This window comes from Felis catus, chromosome A3 (assembly GCF_018350175.1).
Source record: "Felis catus isolate Fca126 chromosome A3, F.catus_Fca126_mat1.0, whole genome shotgun sequence".
Classification (NCBI taxonomy): Eukaryota; Metazoa; Chordata; class Mammalia; order Carnivora; family Felidae; genus Felis; species Felis catus.
In genome coordinates this window covers 43,485,602-43,501,806 of record NC_058370.1, presented here as the reverse complement: position 1 = coordinate 43,501,806, position 16,205 = coordinate 43,485,602, and the positions used below count along the sequence as shown (strand labels likewise).

At 44.1% G+C, this 16,205-nt stretch overlaps 1 protein-coding gene across 14 annotated transcripts in view; it reads left to right on the top strand.

Annotated features, from left to right (window-relative positions):
• DZANK1 (double zinc ribbon and ankyrin repeat domains 1) overlaps positions 1-15,478 on the top strand; it is a 71,410-nt gene extending 55,932 nt beyond the window's left edge. For 9 of the 14 annotated variants that reach the window (XM_045053912.1, XM_045053915.1, XM_045053913.1 and 6 more), the window contains 9 exons: positions 1,118-1,221; positions 3,164-3,238; positions 4,577-4,636; positions 5,079-5,175; positions 5,627-5,724; positions 9,370-9,450; positions 9,949-10,076; positions 13,975-14,049; positions 14,489-15,478. In XM_045053912.1, the coding sequence (XP_044909847.1) occupies positions 1,118-1,221; positions 3,164-3,238; positions 4,577-4,636; positions 5,079-5,175; positions 5,627-5,724; positions 9,370-9,450; positions 9,949-10,076; positions 13,975-14,049; positions 14,489-14,612 (842 nt within the window). In that variant the 3' untranslated portion in view covers positions 14,613-15,478. Of the gene's footprint in view, positions 1-1,117; positions 1,222-3,163; positions 3,239-4,576; positions 4,637-5,078; positions 5,176-5,626; positions 5,725-9,369; positions 9,451-9,948; positions 10,081-13,974; positions 14,050-14,488 lie in introns of all 14 variants that reach the window. The other 5 variants (XM_045053923.1, XM_045053922.1, XM_045053917.1 and 2 more) reach the window with 3 other exon arrangements.
• The last annotated feature ends 727 nt before the right edge of the window (positions 15,479-16,205 follow it).

Below are 16,205 nucleotides of genomic sequence, written 5' to 3'. Positions count from 1 at the left end.
TGTCTCTGTCTTTCATAAATAAATAAATGTAAAAAAAAAAGTTAAAAAAAAGTTATGTCTCAAAAGGGTTAATTTAATTTTATTTTATTTTTTATTTTTTTATTTTTTTCCACTCGTTTAATTCTACCATTTCTTTTCTTTCTTTTTTTTTTTTATTATGAAGTTTATTGTCAAATTGGTTTCCATACAACATCCAGTTCACATCCCAACAGGTGCCCTCAATACCCATCACCCACCCACCCCTCCCTCCCACCCCCCATAAACCCTCAATTTGTTCTCAGTTTTTAGGAGTCTTTTATGTTTTGGCTCCCTCCCTCTCTAACCATTTTTTTTCTCCCCCTCCCCCATGGTCTTAAGTTTCTCAGGATCCACATAGGAGTGAAAACATATGGAATCTGTCCTTCTCTGTATGACTTATTTCACTTAGCATAACACTCTACAGTTCCATTCATGTTGCTACAAAAGGCCATATTTCATTCTTTCTCATTGCCACATAGCATTCCATTGTGTATATAAACCACAATTTCTTTATCCATTCGTCAGTTGATGGACACTTAGGCTCTTTCCACAATTTGGCTATTGTTGAGAGTGCTGCTATAAACATTGGGGTACAAGTGCCCCTATGCATCAGTACTCCTGTATCCCTTGGGTAAATTCCTAGCAGTGCTACTGCTGGGTCATAGGGTAGGTCTTCAATATGGTTAATTTTAAAAGAATAAAATAGGGGGTGCCTGGGTGGCTCAGTCGGTTGAGCATCTGACTCTTGATTTCAGCTAAGGTCATGATCTCATGGTTCATGAGTACAAGCCTTGTGTTGGGCTCTGTGCTGACAGTATGGAGCCTGCTTGGGATTCTCTGTCTCCCTCTCTCTCTTTTCAAAATATGTTCTTTTGATATTCTGTACAATTCTGTGATTAATCATGTGTAATTAAAAAAAAAGCTGGGAACAAAAATGGAACTTATTCTAGTACATAGTCAAGGGTCAGTAAGCCAAACCATCACAAAATTTGACCAAACAGAATAATAACCTCTCTGAGTATGCATGTTGCAAACTAGCATTTTTCTTTCTTGGCTTCAGAAGAATTATCCATGTGGATGGGTTTCTTTTTTTCTTTAGGGTACTGGAGAAAACAGTTGGATCATATCTCTGCTCACCTCAGGTCTTATGCTCAGAACAACCCTGAGTTCAGGGCTTTGATTGCAGAACCCAGAATGGGAAAGGTGGGTGAGCTCTGACTGGAATTTCCACACCAGAGCATTGCATGGGGTCAGGCTGCAGTTCCCCTCCACTGACTTCACCTGAAATCGCACTTTGCTTGGCTCCTTTCCCTTTCCTGTCCTGCTTTCCACACTTCTTTACTGCCCTCCCCTACAAGCACGGCCTCAGTAAATCACCTGTGCATGAACCTTGTCTCAGGGTCTGCTTCTGGGCACCTGACCTAAGCAAGGTAAAATAGTAAATTGTGAACCATCCATGCTTTTACATTCCACGTGCTATGGAGATTCTTGTGGTCAGAGCTAAAAGACCCAGAAGAGTTTAGTCTAGCCAAATTGCACACTGAAATCCATTCTGTATTAGCAGCGGTAGTGATCATAACAGTTGCCGTTTAACGATGCACTCACTATGTACGTTATGTTCATCGATCTGTAGCGCTCATAACAAACCTACAAGGTAGGAATATTACCTTTGTGGCAGTTTTTAATAATGGCCACAAATTCTTTGATAGTTTTCCCTGCAAAGGGCGGAGTCCCTGTCCCCTGTGGACGGGTGGGAGGACTTATGGCAGTTGGGCTAATAACTGAGTGCAGTGGCAGTGATGCCATGGGACTCTCAGGGTGTGGTCCTCTTACTTGGCACACTCACCTTCAACACTCCTTCTTGGAGCCCAGCCACCCTGCTGTGAGAAGCCCAAGCCCCATGGCGTGGCCACGTGTAGGTGCACCGTCTGCAGCCCTAGCTGAACCCGGGCCTGGAGTCATCCTGGGTCAGGAGCCAGGCAGACGAGTGATGAGAGCCTGGGTCATTCCAGCCTCCAAACATGCAGCTACCTTCTAGCCATTTGAGTTTTCCCAGCTGAGGTGGCAGATGTGTCGAGACAAGACCATCTGTGTCCTGTGGGAAGCCGCAAACTTAATAAAATGGTCGTTCAGTGCCACTAAGTTTGAGGTGGCTTTTTACACTGCAGTAGATAATCAGAACAAGCCTTATTTTTGACACCCAGGAAAACTGGCTCAAAGAGCTTTGGTGACCTGCCCAGGACTGCACTGTTGGGTCTTTTGGGGGATTCCAGATTTGAAGCCCCATGCTCTTTCTCTGGCATTATACCACCACTGTAAGAGACAGCTCTGTGAGAAGACCTCTTCTGTTTGTCAGAACACTAGAAGGAATCTTTAGAAATCAGCCTGTTTGATCCTCTATCACCAAATTGGCCAACATTGAAACTATTTCATTGTCTAGTAGTGCTTAGTTTCCCTTGATAATGTTTTGGGGGTTTATTCATTCTCTTGCCTAATCCAGGGGTCTGCAAACTATAGCCTGTGGGGCAAATTAGGCCCATTACTCAGTTTTACAAATCGAGTTTTATTGGATCACGGCTGTACTAATTTGTTTACTTACTGTCCATGACTGCCTTTGTGCTACAATGGCAATGACCCACAAAACCTCAACTACTTACTATCTGATCCTTAAAGAATTTGTTGACCCCTGTTTGAGGGAAATTCCTCCTGCTACTTACAGAGAAAGCTTGTCAACTATGATGCTTGGCTCTTGATTGACAAGGCCTGGCTCCTCCAGACACCCAGCTGACGACATCCAGCCAGGTGGCTTGATTAAACTTAATGTGTGTCTCTTGCAGAGAATATAAATTTGGGTCTTTCTTTCTTATCCATTCTGGCAGTCTCTGCTCTTTGATGGGAACATTAATTTCGTTCATTTACAATTAGTGGAATTATAGCCAAAGCTGGCTTTGTGTCTGCTGTTTTGCTACTTGTATTATATCTTACTTAGGTTTTGTTCCTTTGTTTCTCTTTTCCTGCCTTCTTTTGAGTTAATTAAATGTTTGGTTAAATTTACGGTTTAACATCTCAGGATTTCTTGACTGTTGCTCAGGACATTAAGTCCCACATGCATGGTTGTGAATTCTCTCTAACGGTTTTTTAAAAGCTTATCTCTGCTACTGTCCATGAAGATGGCTATGAAGTTAGCATCCAGCTGAATTACATTCAAGTATCAAACAAGGTGCGTAAGACTTTCAGAAGCTGTTCATTTGAAAATTGACTGAGCTAGTAAACTGTAGCCTATAGTCTATTGAAATGCTTCTGGGTAACCCATGGAAGACATAAGTTTCAAATATTATAAAACTCGACTAAAGGCCAGTAATTTCATAGGATTAGGTAAATAACTGTGCTAAACCTCAGAGAAGTCAGGTTTCAGGCACATAAAGATGTAGTAAGTAGGAATTACTGTTGACCCTATCGGTCCTGTGGTTCTCAGGCTTTTTTATACTCACTGAAGTCTGGGTGTAGATGAAAGATCAACAAAAATGTTTGCCTGTTTGTACTTTCACCTATTTGCCTATAATAAATAAGCCAAATTTTGTGGCTATGTCTCTCTTGATCTGCCTCCTTATATGGTGATTACAACTTTGCTACAGAGCCTTTAATGTGTGGCAAACATTAATTGATTCATACTGGCAGCTTTAGTTTCATTGGGCAAGAAATCAGAATATACAAAAGAATAATGAATGGATTGAGAAGGTGGATGAAGAAGGCCAGGAAAAGCAGGGGAACTAGCATTTATCAGGCCCTGGCCATATGCCCAGCAGGGAGCTAGCAGTGTCTTTAAAATGAGGACAGACATACGGGCACTGCCTAACTCAGAGGCTGGGAGTGTGCAGTGGGCTGACACCCACAAAAGTGCTTTGAAGTCAAGTAAAGTGCTAAATGCCATATTTTCAGTTGTGTGGCCAGAGCAGAACTTGGGTCAGAGAGGTACTTGAGGAGAAGGGGAGTGAGGGACATGAGACGGGGAAGGGGCTGAGTGGTCACACATAAATTTTGGCTTTAGCCTGATCCACGAGGAGCTCTGAAATGTGAGTCACACCACGAAGTTGTCCCAACTGAGGCAAGAAAAGGAGGGCTGTAGCTTCTAGGGTAAGGCAGCACCCATCTCTGGAGGCAGTTGGCCAGAGAAGGGAGTCAGCTGTGAGCAGTTAGCAGCCAACCCAGCAGCTGGGAGGGGTATGCTGATCAGTTAGGGGTATGCTTTGGGTGGGCATCAAGAGCATATATAACGTGCTATCAAGTAGAAGTGGAGTAATTATCTTCGGGTTTAATATGTGTTTTTTCTTAACCTGTGTGTTCTAGTGTTGAGGAAGTAGCAGGTGGTTCCCTGTGGTGGGAGAGGCAACCAGGTGAGGGTGGGGCAGGATGCCACACTGTGGAATCGGTCCAGGTGGATATAGAATTCCAGGTCTGGACCATGTATCATCTATCCTAACTTTATAGGCCTCCATTTTACCTCATTTTACTTTCACAGTATCCCTTTGGGGTAGGCCATAATATTTCCACTTTACAGGTGAGGAACCTGAGGTTCAGAGAAATTAAGCAACTTGCTTCTTCCAAGGTCCCTAAACTAGTAAGTAATAGAACCAGGATTCAAACTCTGTGGCTCAAGTCTCCCCATGATGTCACCCTAATTCCAAGATACAGAAGAGTTTTAAGCAGGGAAAGGACACCAGTACTTACATAGTTTAGAAAGATGACTGGGGCAGCCACATGGAAAGTGGGCTGGCAGGAACCTGTTGGGATGCCCTTGGAGTGATCCTGGCATATGAAAAGGGGCTGTGGCTGTAACAACAGAGAAGAAGGGCTGCACTGAGGAGCCGTTTAAGAGGCAAAATGGACAAAACATTACAGGGAGGGGAGGAGGTGTCAGGAAGGATGTCCAGGTTCAAGCTTGACTGTGTAGCTAAAGCTGTCATTAACAAAGAGAGGAACAGGTTAACAGGGAGATTGTTCCTTCTGTGGGGACACAGCAGCCTTGTCATTCATGGTGACTAATTGTTTTCATTGTCCAGAACCTTTACCTCAGCAAGGCTGTGGATTTCAGCAGCCACTTCCTGAGCAGTGTCACTGAGGGTGGTAATGGGCCATTTGGCAGCAGGTCCAGCCTGGGTGAGTTGTACCCTTATGGTGACTTTAAAACAATTGACCAGGAGCACATTGACCTGGCAAGGATGGCAGGGAATTGCTTATAATTTTCCAGCCCAATCATGCATCTCACTGTAATGTTCCAACCATTTTATTCTTCTGGTTTCTCTGAAGTCAGGGGTGAGATTTTTCAAGTCTTTCACAGGGCTTGGGGAGATAGGTTGGGGGGAGGGGTTCTTTGGGGCCTATAAACTGTAGTCCCTTTTATTCCTTCCTTTCCACTCATCCTCTGGTCTTAGTCTGGGATGAATGGTTCCAGGAGTCCTTCTTGTGAGGTTCAATCAAGTAGAAATTTCTATAAAAGCCATTTTATTCTTCTGACCTCTTGAGGGGCACAATAGTAGGATAGTTCTATATTATATGTGGGGAGTGGCGGGGGGACATTGTTTTGGTCCTCAACTCTTTGTCATTCCAGTGAGCAACTACAGCCAGAGCACCTCCGATACCACTGAAAACGTCAAGAGGACAAAGAATTTCAAGACCAAAACATTTCAAGAAAAGGAGCAGCTCACAGTAAGTGTACTCCTTTGTCCTCACAGCTGTCTTCTTAGGCCTATCTGTTTAATGTTTTACTTTGAGATTTTTTAAATGGAGGAATACTTTTTCATTTTCTGTGCCTTTTTTGTGTGTATTTTTTATTTTATGGAATCCTTTAAAATATGTCAAGATTATTAATTAGAATTAAAGTTCTCATCAGTTTCCTGAATCACCTCTGTTTCCTCTGGGGTCAATTCTGTCTGTCCAACTTTCTCTGTCTTGTTTTTGGTTGGTCTCAAATATGTGATGATCTGTGGTTGCCAGGTCATGTTGACAAGTGAAGGGCTAGTTTGCATAGTGCCAGTGCCTGCCCTGGGTGTGTGGGCCTGAGGTGCCTGTGGGGGGGGATGGGCATGCTGTCTCCCTGGAGAGTGTTTGGGCAGAACACAAGAGAATGCCTTGGGGTCCCTTAAGTTGCCTTCCCCCTAGAGGTGAGTCTGTGCTGTGAAGGGCTCTAGAGTGTTTCATTCCTGGATGGGGCTCTTTTTATTTCCTTGCTCTCCTTCCATCTGTGTTGTCATAGAGGTCTGGGCTCTGGTCTTCCTGGGCCCAGTACTCCCAGGAGAACTCTTTGTTAGACAAATAATGAACTCTCTGGAAAATAGTTATCAGGGTTTAAGCAGAGAGCACAGGAGAGAGGGGAGGACATCACCCAGCTCAGCCCTTCCCTAAAATGCTCATGAATCCAGCCTGCACCCAACACCTGCCCTCCTTGTTGATTAACTCAGCTTCTTCAGGGCTTCCTGGAGGAAACACACTCATATCTCTGGTGTCTTCAACTGCTTGTTCTTTGCTTTGATTTCCCTCTCAGTCAGATTCCACCTACTTTCAATCTTTGGAATTTCTCACAATTCCTGATCCACTAATGGCACTCTTCCAGTTTCCCACAGCTGTTAGAGTTTTGTTCTTCAAAAATATAGAGCATTAACATTTTAACGGGAGCTTTGGAGAAAGGGACAGTGGGTGCCCTTGTTCAGTCCACCACCTTGCCTTTCATTTGGTCCTCTTTGGCTGCAGTAGGAGGACAGATGTGCTTAGCAACAAACCCAAAGCCTGGATATCCACCAAGATGGAGATGGGCACAAGTCAGTTCTTCCCTCCACTTTTCGTGAAGCCAAGCCCTCAGGGCATCCTCAGGGGTGCACATACTGGCGCCCAGATTGTTATCATGAGTTCTACAAAGGCAGGTGATTTCTCGCCTCAACTTGTTTTTTTCCACTACATGCTTTACATGTCATAAACACCAATAAATGTGGGAAGAAGACCTTAGAATTGTATTAACTTTTTAAAAAAATCTATTCCTCCCTGGCCTTGATTTATTTACTTATTTAATTTATTATTTTTTAATTTTTTAATGTTTATTTATTTTTGAGAGAGAGACAGAGTGTGAGCAGGGGAGGAGCAGAGAGGGAGACACATAATATGAAGCAGGCCCCGGACTCTGAGCTGTCAGCACAGAGCCAACACGGGGCTTAAACTCACAGACTGCAAGATTATGACCTGAGCTGAGGTCAGACATCTAACCGACTGAGGCACCTAGGCTCCCCATTTACTTATTTTATTTAAATCTAAGTTAACATATAGCATAAGAATGATTTCAAGAATAGAATTTAGTGATTCATCACTTACTTATAACACACAGTGCTCATCCCAGTAAGTGCCCTCTTTAATGTCCATTGCCCACTTAGCCTGTCCCCCCACCCAAGACCTAATAAGCAAACTTCAGTTTGTTCTCTGTATTTAAGAGTCTTTTTATGGTTTGTCTAGCTCTCTGTTTTTATCTTATTTTTTTGCTTCCCTTCCCCTGTGTTCATCTGTTGTGTTTCTTAAATTCCACATATAAGTGAAATCATGATATTGTCTTTCTCTGACTTATTTTGCTTGCATAATACACTCTAGATCGATCCACATTGTTGCAAAAGGCAAGATTTAATTCTTTTTGATTGCCAAGTAATATTCCATTACATAGATATACCACATCTTCTTTATCCGTTCATCAGTCAATGGACATTTGCTTACTTTTTCCATACTTTTACTTACTCTTTCCATACTTTTGCTATTGTCAATAGTGCTGCTATAAACGCTGGGGTGCATGTGCCCCTTTGAATCAGCATTTTTATATCCTTTGGGTAAATACCTAGTAGTGCAATTGCTGGGTCATAGTTCTATTTTTAATTTTTTGAGCAACCTCCATACTGTTTTCCAATTTGCATTCCCACCAGCAGTGCAAGAGGGTTTGTCTTTTTTTTTTTTTAAGGGTTCTTCTTTCTCTGCATTGTCACCAACATCTATAGTTGCCTGAATTGTTAATTTTAGCCATAGAACTATATTAACTTGTATTGCTTATGATTCCTTATACTCTTGGCCTTCTCCCAGTTTAAGTATAAAGTTCCATAAACTTTAACAGTTTTCGAGACTCCACCTGCTTATTCTATGTGTGACCTGAATCCCCCATTGTTATGTGCCTTTATTTTCTCATTTGTATTTAGGGGATAAGTATAAGAAAATAATAACAGCATTCAGTGGTTCACTCATTCAGCAGTTATTTTGAGCACACATGCACCAGGCACAGTTTTTGGTGGTAAAAATAAACTGTGAACAAAAGATATAAAAGTCTCAGACCTCATGAGGTTGACATTCAAATGCATTCTAGTATAGTTTTCCATAAGGAATGGAATTCAGCCAGAACAAGTGTGTCCCCCAAGACTGTCTGGGGTTTCACTTGTTGGAGTACATTGTTCCAAGCTAATCACTCTAGAATGGGGGCAGAGGGGACATAGCCTGAACCCGGCATCTTCTCCTGAAAGGCTTAGAGGCTTGACCAATGCCCTCATCTCTGACTTCCCAGAGAGCCAGGAGGGGGGTAGATATTATTTTCACTATGCATACAGGAAACTGGGAGTCCCAGAACCATCCCAAGTCACCCTCAGATCCATTGATAGAAACACACTGAAAGTAATGTCTCCAGCTTTCTAGACTGCCTCTTCAACCTTGTGGCAGCCAGCATTTGAAATCCTTTATATAAAGATTGTATATAATGATGAATTTCATCATATTTTGAAAATAGAGAAAAGATAATAAACTCTTCAGATTTCTGATGATAAGTGAGAGCTTTTAACCTCCAAACAAGAGTTGACTTTATTGGTTCACTCATGTGTCGGGTGAGCGTGTTTTCTGGATAGTCATACTTAGGCTGATTCTGAACACCTTATATAGCATGCAGGGTGAATTGTAGGATTCACCCATTTGCTTTTCCTAGGAATATTTGTTTTCCTTTGTAATAAAACTAGTGTGGCGTTTCTGGGTTTTTGTGAGGTTTCTCATTGCATCCCTGTCCTTAATAAGTATAAAATAATGTCCCCAAATATAAAACATTTCCCAAGACAAGGTTTCAGAGACCAGCAAGCTTTACATTAGCTGGGTTTATTTGTGTTGCTGGCTGTCAAAGATCACACACACGCACTCACGGACACACATGCATGCACTTGCTCACACTCGCCTGTCCCTGGGACTCAGAACTTAACCTTGGAGAGGAGGCATTTGCCTTGAGGGTTGAGTTCACACAAGTGGGGCAGCAATATTTTGTGGTGGTGGAAATGACCGTGTTGTATAATCCTACAGCCTGAAAACAGGCTCCTGCTGAAGGAAGTGGGACCGACAGGGGAAGGAAGAGTCTCTGTGATTGAACAGCTGCTTGATGAGGTGAGTACATCCCAAAGAAATCTCTCTGAGGATTTCAGCCTCGTGTTTCACCTGTGTCTCTTTCATGTGGAAGTCTTGTTCAGTACTGGGATCATCACAGGGCTATTTCATTTTAAACTGGAAGTGGATTAACTGGCCAGTCCAGAACTTTACATTAATTGTTATTGGTTGCTAGTTTTTATAGCAGAGAAAATATACCGAAAAGTCATATGAGCCCGCATAATGTGCACAAAGGTGGGCAGAATCCCTGGTCTGTGACCCCATGTGACCTTCATGTTTCCTAAAGAAGCAAAGTTGTCTGGGTGCCTGCCTTCCTGATGAGGACAGCACAAGTTCTATGGCACCATGACCCGCAGCTCTGTTATAGGTCAGATCTTAGGTTTCCTGATGTTCCTTTCTTTTGATGGAAAGCATATTTGTTACACTTCATAGGACGGCAGGTGGATGCTGCTGAGAGCAGGGCTTTGTGGCAAGTTTGTCCTTTTCCTTATGCTGCAGGGAGCAGATCCCAACTGCAGGGACAGTGAGGAGCGACCCCTTATAACCATGGCTGTTGTGAATAAGCACCACGAAGCGATTCCGGTTCTTGTGCAGAGAGGAGCAGACACCGAGCAGCGGTGGGGACCGTAAGTAAGACACAGTAAAAGGGCAGCCCTGGCAATGTCGCAGCCAGCTGTGACCTCGCACGTGTGCCCTGTTCAATTTGAACCAGTCAGGAACCATTTTTAAACCCATTTGGGCCTTAATCAGAGACTTACCTGCTTCTATTTCCCAAATCTAGGGAAAACAAAAATTTTTAAATGGACTATTGGATTGCCTGATTTTTTGTAGCTTTTATAAAGGATAAATTTTGTTAACTCATGAATTTATACTGTTGTGGGGCCAGCAAATCCTTTGCCGTTGGGATGTCAGGTGACATTTTCATCGTGATCTGAGCTGTTGACATCCATAAGAGAGGAGTGGCCCCAGTGTATTCCCTGTGGAAATGTACCCATGAAATTACTGCAGAAAGAAAACCTTATCCGTCTGTCTCTGGATGCTGACACCCTGGGGGCGAGCCTGCACATGAGAGTTCACCACATGATTTGGTGAAGCAGGAGGACGATACCAAGTCCTGTTGGGTGCTTCTGTCATTTCCCTAGTCTCTGGGCTGTCCTGCCTCTTGACTTCTCCCAGCTTCATGATTCTGTTGTTCTCTTGCAAATTACAGCAAAACCTGGGATAGTGAATAACTTGTTCTGCAAGTGTGCCGCAACATGAGCAAACATTTCTTATAAATTTTAACTTGATAAACTAGTGATGTCTTATGATACGAGTAGTACATGATGCCAGATGTCACATGATCACAACTGAGTTAATGGTTCTTGAAATTCACTTTGAAATACAAATGCTTTGGATAACAAGCATGTTCCTGGAACGAATTATGGTCACAAACCAAGATTTTACTGTACTTTGGAAAGGTGGGGTGGAATGTTCCTTGAGGATGGGTTCCATATGTTAATTGCTTATATCCTGCCAAACAAGTTGCCAAACTAGAAGTTCTCCAGGGGTCCTGCAGATATCTGACACTGCTGCCCCTGAGTTATTTCTGAGACCAGATTGAGGCCCCGTCAGAGCATCATGCAGCCAGCACAGGGGTCCAAGAGTTAAATAGCTTTGCTTCTGGCTTTCTCTGTCTCAAAATTTCCTCTAGTGTTTTTATTAAAAATATATCCCTGTTGGGGCACCTGGGTGGCTCAGTCGGTGGAGTGTCTGACTTCGGCTCAGGTCATGATCTCGCAGTTTGTGGGTTCGAGCCCCGCATCGGGCTCTGTGCTGACAGCTCAGGGCCTGGAGCCTGTTTCAGATTCTGTGTCTCCCTCTCTTTCTGCACCTCTCCTGCTTGCACTCTGTCTCTCTCTCAAAAATAAACAAACATTAAAAAATTGTTTAAAAAATATATATCCCTGTTGATTTTTCTATGTGTGCCTTTATAAGTTCTGCCCAATAGGACAGCTATATCAAGACATGACCCCGTTTTTAGCAGAATGTTTGGCACACTTGGTATACATATTTAGTGGCTGGCATTTACTTGCTCACGTTTTCAGGATTCACATTCTTCATACTTTGTCAGCTTCTTCATTTACCCACACTCATTATTCATAAAAATAATGTCACCTTGTTAAGGTATACTTTATATTTGCACAAATCAGATAAGCTTTTCTTGGAGCACTTACGTATAATGTATGTGGTTGATACAAAATCTCTTAAGCAGATTTTGTTTTTTTGTTTTTTTGTTTTAAAGTTTTTTTTTTTTATGTTTATTTATTTTTGAGAGAGAGAGAGAGAGAGAGAGAGAGAGAGAGGGAGAGAGAGACAGGGCATGAGCAGGGGAGGGGCAGAGTGCGAGGGAGACGCAGAAACCGAAACAGGCTCCAGGCTCTGAGCCATCAGCACAGAGCCCGATGCGGGGCTCGAACCACGAACAGTGAGATCGTGACCTGAGCCGAAGTCGGACGCTCAACCAACTGAGCCACCCAGGCGCCCCAAGCAGATTTTGAATTGATGCTTATGTATAAGGTGTCCTAGCTTTATGAAAAGTCCAGCTGAGAGGAAGAAACTACTCTGGACACGGAACAGATTACCTGTTTTTCCTTGGTGTTCCTCAGTTTCCATTCTTGCTTCATTACCATTCTATAAATCCACATTCATCCACACGCAATCCCGTTGCGTCGCTACTAACTTTCTGCTCGTACCATCTGTCTGAACAGTGTGTGATAGCCCGTTGTCTCTCCCACTGCATTAGCCCGGTTAGCAGAGTTTAGCTCCATGGAGGGGGAGGGAGGAAAGCCAGACCAGAAGCCCTCCCTCAAAATAGAGCACAGAGATCTCTTCCATTTTAGTTTATACCAATAGAAGAAAGCAGATTTTTCCACTAGGAGCCAACTCTGTTAAGTCTGGTTTATAATTGTTAGTTCTAAGTGTTGAGACCTGGGTCAGCCTGGCTTCTGCCCCACAGCTGGACCTCTATAGATCCAGGAACATGACCTCAACACTCCAACCATTCTACTGCTCTTCATGCACAAGCCATGGAGAGATCTGGCTTTCCTGTAAAAGAGGCTCAGTGAGTTGTTCCTTAGCAAACAAGGATTAGAAAGCTCTTCCCCACCCCCTCCCCCACCCCCCACCCCTACCCCTGCCCCAAGCTTGTTTGGCTAGGGGAAAGAAGCAGTCAAGGTAGTCTCTATGCAAGGTAACTCCTGTCAGGTAGCTCAGTGGGTAGCAGAAAGCCCCGCCTTAGTGTTTCTGTTTCCAATGTTTGTATCTTTCCTACCAGAATACACTCATATTCAACCCAAAGGGATGGCTAAGGCGAAGTACGCATTCTTCACCAAAGCCGATACCTCTTATGGGCAGATTTCACAAACACAGATTCAAGGTCTCACTAGGAGAGGGGCAAAGCAAAGTGCCATTTGCTTTTGGACAACAGCTGCCCTCCTTCACTGGCAGTTTCAAACATTTCATCCCTTAGCTCTGCCCCAGTAGCCAGGAGGGACAAATGTAACCATCAGTCTGTTTCTTAGAGCTTCAACTGAGGAGATTTATTCTATTAGGTAATTCACAATTTACAAAGAAAGAATGTGCCTTCATCCTCCCTGATACTTAGATTTGAATAAACAGTTTGAGTTGTTTGTGCATTAATAGTAAAGTTTCTTTAAAGTACAAATTCACAGGGGGCGCCTGGATGGCTCAATTGGTTAAGCATCTGACTTCGGCTTAGGTCATGATCTTGCAATTCGTGGGTTCAAGCCGCACATGGGCTCTGTGCTGACAGCTAAGAGCCTGGAGCCTGCTTCAGATTCTGTGTCTCCCTGTCTCTCTACCTCTCACCTGCTTGCACTCTGTCTGTCTCTCTCTCTCTAAAAAAATAAACATTAAAAAGAACTTAATGTACAAATTCACAGAACATCATACTGTACCTGCTGTACAAAACATGTTCTAGGTCTGGTAATATAGTACCAAGCTGTTCAGAGGAACAGATTTGTAGGGTATCACCTCTACTCTGAAGCATGGGGTCCTGATAAGAGGGTATTCCATCAAGTGTCATTGCCATGTTGGAGTTGTGTTGTTTGAGGGGCGGTGTACAAAGTTAGAGTTGGCAGTCACAATTCATTACTTTCAAAAACTGAACCGTGGTTACACAGAAAATCTAACCACGGCACCCCCTCCCCACCTAGTAAATGGAATGCATGTTCTCTCAGTTGAGAGGGAGTCACGAAGGAAGAAGATCATATGTCTTCTCAGGAGATATGGCAACTCCATGAATGTATGCAGGTTCCAATGGTAAATGCCATATAAAGACCCAAGGAACTTGAGTGGCGAAGTGACCAACAGTTGAGCCCTATACGACCAGGGAGAAAGGAAAGATGAAAGATAAGGAGGGGGTCAGTGTCATTGGTGTGACTGAGACATCCGTTGTCCGTGTGCCCATAGCTTCCTGCATTGCAACTGCTTTAGCAGGATGATTTTCTTCCCCCCAAACAGGCTCCGAAATACAGCTCTTCATGAAGCGACCCTCCTTGGCCTGGCGGGAAGGGAGTGCGTCGCTGCTTTACTGCGGTATGTTCCCGGCCTCTGGGGGAGACTTCTGAGGGCCACAGCGATCCCTCTGCTGACTATGATGATTTCAGAAGGCCCCAGTTCCTGAACAGTTAACTCTGTGAATGGGGGCCACCATCCCACTGTGGGTCCCCAGCACTGAGGGCTTCTAAAAGCACAACGAAAATACCCACACACCCACCCAACACACTTGGTTGTAGGACTTTGATGCAATGGGAGCCAATGGCCAGGATTGGCAATTGAACGTGTTGAAATCACAGAGCCCCTCAAAGGGTCTCAGGGTAGAGCCACCCTTGAGAGTGAGAGTCATGGTGGCCTCTTGGGGACGGGTGTAGGAAGGTCGGTCTGAGAGTCTCCCAGACGGGCCTCTGTGTCAGGGAAGAGCCATCCTTGAGTTCAAGCACCTGAGAGCCTCTATTCATGCCTGTTTCCTTGGCAGATGCAATGCAGGCATCCAAAAGAAGAACACGAATGGCCAGACGGCATATGACCTGGCTCTGAAAACTGGGGATGAGGTCATCACCTCACTCTTTGCTGCTAAGCTCGGCCTGGATGACTCTTAGACCCAAGAGCCTGCGCGGGACCTGATTTCAAGAAACCATCCAGCTCTAGCTGTTCTTTGTTTCTTTCTGAGATGTGTTATTTGTGGTTTGGAAATTGAGGTTGAGAGGAACGCATAAGATTTTTTTTTTTTTTTAATATGACAGTGTAAGCCGCCATGTGGGCATTTCCCAATATGCTCTGGATGGTGACGAATTTAACATATGTTTTTTAAAGGGTCTGTTGCTGCTTATTTTGGAATTTTCTTTAAAATTTATTTTTCAATAGATAATTGCACATGGTTCAAAGCTAAACAGTATGAAGTGTTAAGTAGTAAAAACTCTGCCATCCCTGTCCCACAGCCACCCACGTCCCCTCCTCAGAGGCTCCAATGATACCAGTGTCATCTGCGTCTTTCCAGAAATAGTAGAGGATTATATAAGCACATGTGCGTAATATATGCATATGTACATATAGGGTATGTATAAAATACAAATACAGAGAACAGATATATTCTTTCTCCTCTTTTAAGACAAGTACTAGCAAACTACACACCCGTCTGATGTTTTACATCTTGTTCTATTCCTTAATATCTCTTGTAGGTGGTTCCAAATTAGTACATTAAGATTAACTTTATCCAAAGACTTTCATTTCTAATGTGAAATATTCCTATTGTTGTGGTTTGTTCTCCGGTTGACAAACAAGCTTTGAATAAGCCCATGTGCAGAAATGTGCAATTTTGACTCACTCATTTTTTCAGACTGTTATTTCAGTCTTTGGGTGATAACGCTGCAGTCGTGGAGTCCCTAAATAGTTCCTGTTAAACTATGTTGACAGAGTATCTGTTAGTTTAGAATGAGTAATTCAGCACAATAAATAATAGACCTGGTTGAGTGGTTGCTGTTATCACTACCTGCACTTCCTTTCCCGAGATGGTGACTGCGGGAGGACAGGCGCAGAGTCTCTGGGAGCGAAGCCCCCGCCTGGGGTTTGGGGGCACCGGCACTGGCTCTCCCCTGTCCGACTCGGCCGGCCGTCTTTGCTGTGGGGGCCACTGCAAGGTAACCAGTGTCCTGAGAGACCCGCGGAGCGTGGTCAGGTGGTTTGATGTCAGGGCCGGTTTGCACTGTCAACCTGGCTGTATGATACAACCTTTCCCAGACTTCTCTGCCTTTATGGTTCAGCTCAGGGTTGGCTGCAAGAGTCACTGCACCAGGTTCCAGATTCCCAAGGTGGAAGTGAAGCCGCAGCCATCACACTAGGAGGGTGGGTTAGGGCTCCAGACGCTGCCACAGCTCACACCCTACAGGCTCTGGAATCAATCCTGCAGGAGGAGGGTACAGAGTTCAAGACTATTTTCCCCAGAGCTCAGGGAGCAGGGAAGGCCCGAGGACCCGTGGGTTCCAGAAACAATCCTCTTAGAGCTCTCAGGGGTCACTTTCATACCCTGAGCGCAGGATCCACATCTCTACTGTTCCTTGGGCTTCCACACTTCCTAGGGGAGGGTCCTGCCCTCTACCGGAGCAGCAAAGCACAAACCTGACCTCTCGTGCCTTTCACTAAAGCCCACCCACAACCTAAGTTACCCTTGAGTTTCACTGCTTCAGAATCAAACC